At 51.2% G+C, this 2,629-nt stretch overlaps 1 protein-coding gene across 1 annotated transcript in view; it reads right to left on the reverse strand.

Annotated features, from left to right (window-relative positions):
- adgrl3.1 (adhesion G protein-coupled receptor L3.1) overlaps positions 1-2,629 on the reverse strand; it is a gene marked incomplete at both ends in the record, with an annotated part of 82,074 nt that overhangs the window by 16,765 nt on the left and 62,680 nt on the right. Inside the window, 1 exon segment of the mRNA XM_083692840.1 lies at positions 2,112-2,332. Coding sequence (XP_083548966.1) covers positions 2,112-2,332 — 221 coding nt within the window.

The following is a 2,629-nucleotide window of genomic DNA, read 5'->3' on the forward strand; positions in this document are numbered from 1 at the left end:
ACTCCAACAGTTTGGATTTGAAATCAAACAATTACTATGGGGTCTAAATAGGAGGACAGAGCCAAAACAAGACAAAATGCTTCCTCTTGGAGGGCCCTGTATGTCATTATCAAACATACCCCTCAGGTGTAGTGCCTTCATGTAGCTAGCTACATACATACATACATAGCTAGCTACATTGAAATGCCTTTCGAATTCGCACAGGCAAGCAGTGCAGCTGTATCCCGGTCCACACTGAAGTGAGTTGGGAATATCCACCAGCCAGGTGGGTGCTTCGTCATCCGCGGCACACACAAGGAACGCAGGTTTAGGCCGAAAATAACCCAGAGAGTTATGCACCTCTATGCAGTGCATATAGCAGGCCAGAGATGAATCTAATGAATGATGGTGGTGGATTTTGGATTGGGAGGATTGTGGTTAATTGCGTGAGATTTTACTTGCTGGCGTAAGACTGTGAAAGGGGGGTACAGATCGTGAGTGTCACGGTCAATGTGTGAGAGTTGGCAACCCAGTGTCTTTCCCAAAATAAAGAAATATGCAGTGACCGTATTTCAGCTGGAGCGGTTTGAGTTTTTTGCCGGCTATAAACTAGTGGTACCGTCTTTAGAGAATCGTTGTTGTTGTTTTTCAGCGGCAACAGAGCTTTTCGGCAGCTATAAACTAGTCGTACAGCATTGTCTAGAGGGGGGACCTTTGTTGAGTTTGCAGAAGACTTATTATTCATCACAGTACTTAGCATTCAGGCTCTCATGTTTAAGTGATGCTTCTGACATGAAATATTGATCTAAGTGGCGCTCCCGGTTGCCGTTGCTTGACGGTTAAACGCTGTGCTGCGTCAACTCACTCCTCGCTCCTCGCCACCGGCTCGCCCTCTCAAGGTGACACATCTACGACTGTCGTGTACAGTAGGGCTATGGTGGAGTGTGTTGCTACGGTGATGAGTTGTGATGTTGCTTCTGCGTCGCGTGTTGTAATGTCTTCTTCTTCTTGTTGTTTGTACAACAGGCCGTGAATCTCACCTCTGTCTGTCGAGTGGCTTGCTGGTTTTCTTTTGTTTTCTTGTTCTTTTGTTTTCGCTCTTTTATTGTCGGGTCGCGTACGTTTTAACTGCTCATTTCGATTACTCCGAGAATTTCTTTCTTTGTTAAAGAGAAGAGTAGAATAAAGGCGTAACTGAAAATGAATAAGAAATGTAGTCAGGCTGCATCTCCACAAGCACAGAGACCTGGAGAGGACCGGGCCGTCTGTGAATCATTTAACAATGCTATTCTGTGCTGTCCAATTCCATATTCCATACTTCAGAGAGACTCATTCATAACCAATAGAGAGATTTTTAATGCCAGTCTTCCAAGTGTGATTGTAACATTAATGATTTAATGTGCTGTGTGTGTGTGTGTGTGTGTGTGTGCGTGTGTGTGTGTGTGTGTGTGCGTGCGTGTGTGTGTGTGTGTTGTGATTTAGTATATTTGGCCTCCTCTGTCAGACTCACACAGAGAGAGAGATGGTCTCCTGAGCTGGTGTGAATATTCCATGGCAAAGCTACACTCCAACGAATACTCAAGTGTGTGTGTGTGTGTGTGTGTGTGTGTGTGTGTGTCTACTACTGTGGTGTGTGAATGTGGACACCAGATGTATTATTGAGAGTGAAACAGTGGAGACACGGTCCCTTCTTCCCATCATAGTCACTCTCAGGCTGTGGCATACGTTGTATAGACACTCCTTCTAGGGCCACAGGCACTCTGGGATCTCCTCCTCCCTCTTCCCTCTTCCCTCCTCCCCTCCCTTCTTCCCTCTAAGCCTCTCTCTCTCTCTCTATACGAACACTCGGGCTGTGTAGTAGCTCCTATAATCCATAGCAGCACACACACTCAACTCCTTTTCTACTCCCCCCCCCCCCCCCCCCCCCCCCCCCCCGCCCCCCCCGCCCACCACCCCCCACCTCCACCCCTCCCTCCCTCCCTCCCTCCCTCGCTCCGTACTCCACCGCTCCCTGTATTCCACTGCGGCGGACACCGGCCACTACAATGGCAAGGGACCCCGTACCCATCCCCCCCAGCCCCCCAAACCCCCCCCCCCCCCCCCCCCCCCCCCCCCCCCCCGTCGTACTCCACACTCTGTCCGTCCCGTAGCTCCGGTAGTCGACGGCGGCGGACACGGCCACGATGATGGCGGGCACCCCGTAGCCGGCCAGGTAGAAGTACTTGGTGCGCGAGTGTTCGCTCTCAAACACCTCCACCAGCATGATGTAGAGCTGCACGCCCTCCAGGAACATCCACGTGAACGCAGCCAGGAAGAAGAAGTGGAGGAGGGCCGCAAACACCGCGCACGCAATCTGGAGGAGGTTGGAGGAGGAGAGGAGAGAGGGATGAGGGGGTTAGAGATGGCGTACGCAATCGATGAGGGGTTAGATGTGGCAGCACCGCAAACACCTGCAAACACTGCGAACGCAATCTGGAGGAGGAGGAGGAGAGAGGGATAAGGGGTTAGAGATGGCGAGCACAATCTGGAAGAGGAGGAGGACAGGAGAGAGGGAGGGGTGGTTAGAGATGGAAGGCTTCACGCAGGGCTGGGGAATATCAAAGAGGTTCTGTAATTTGGAGGAAGAGAGGAGAGAGGGATGAGGGGTTTT

The sequence above is a fragment of the Argentina silus genome, assembly GCF_951799395.1.
Source record: "Argentina silus genome assembly, chromosome: 21".
Classification (NCBI taxonomy): domain Eukaryota; kingdom Metazoa; phylum Chordata; class Actinopteri; order Argentiniformes; family Argentinidae; genus Argentina; species Argentina silus.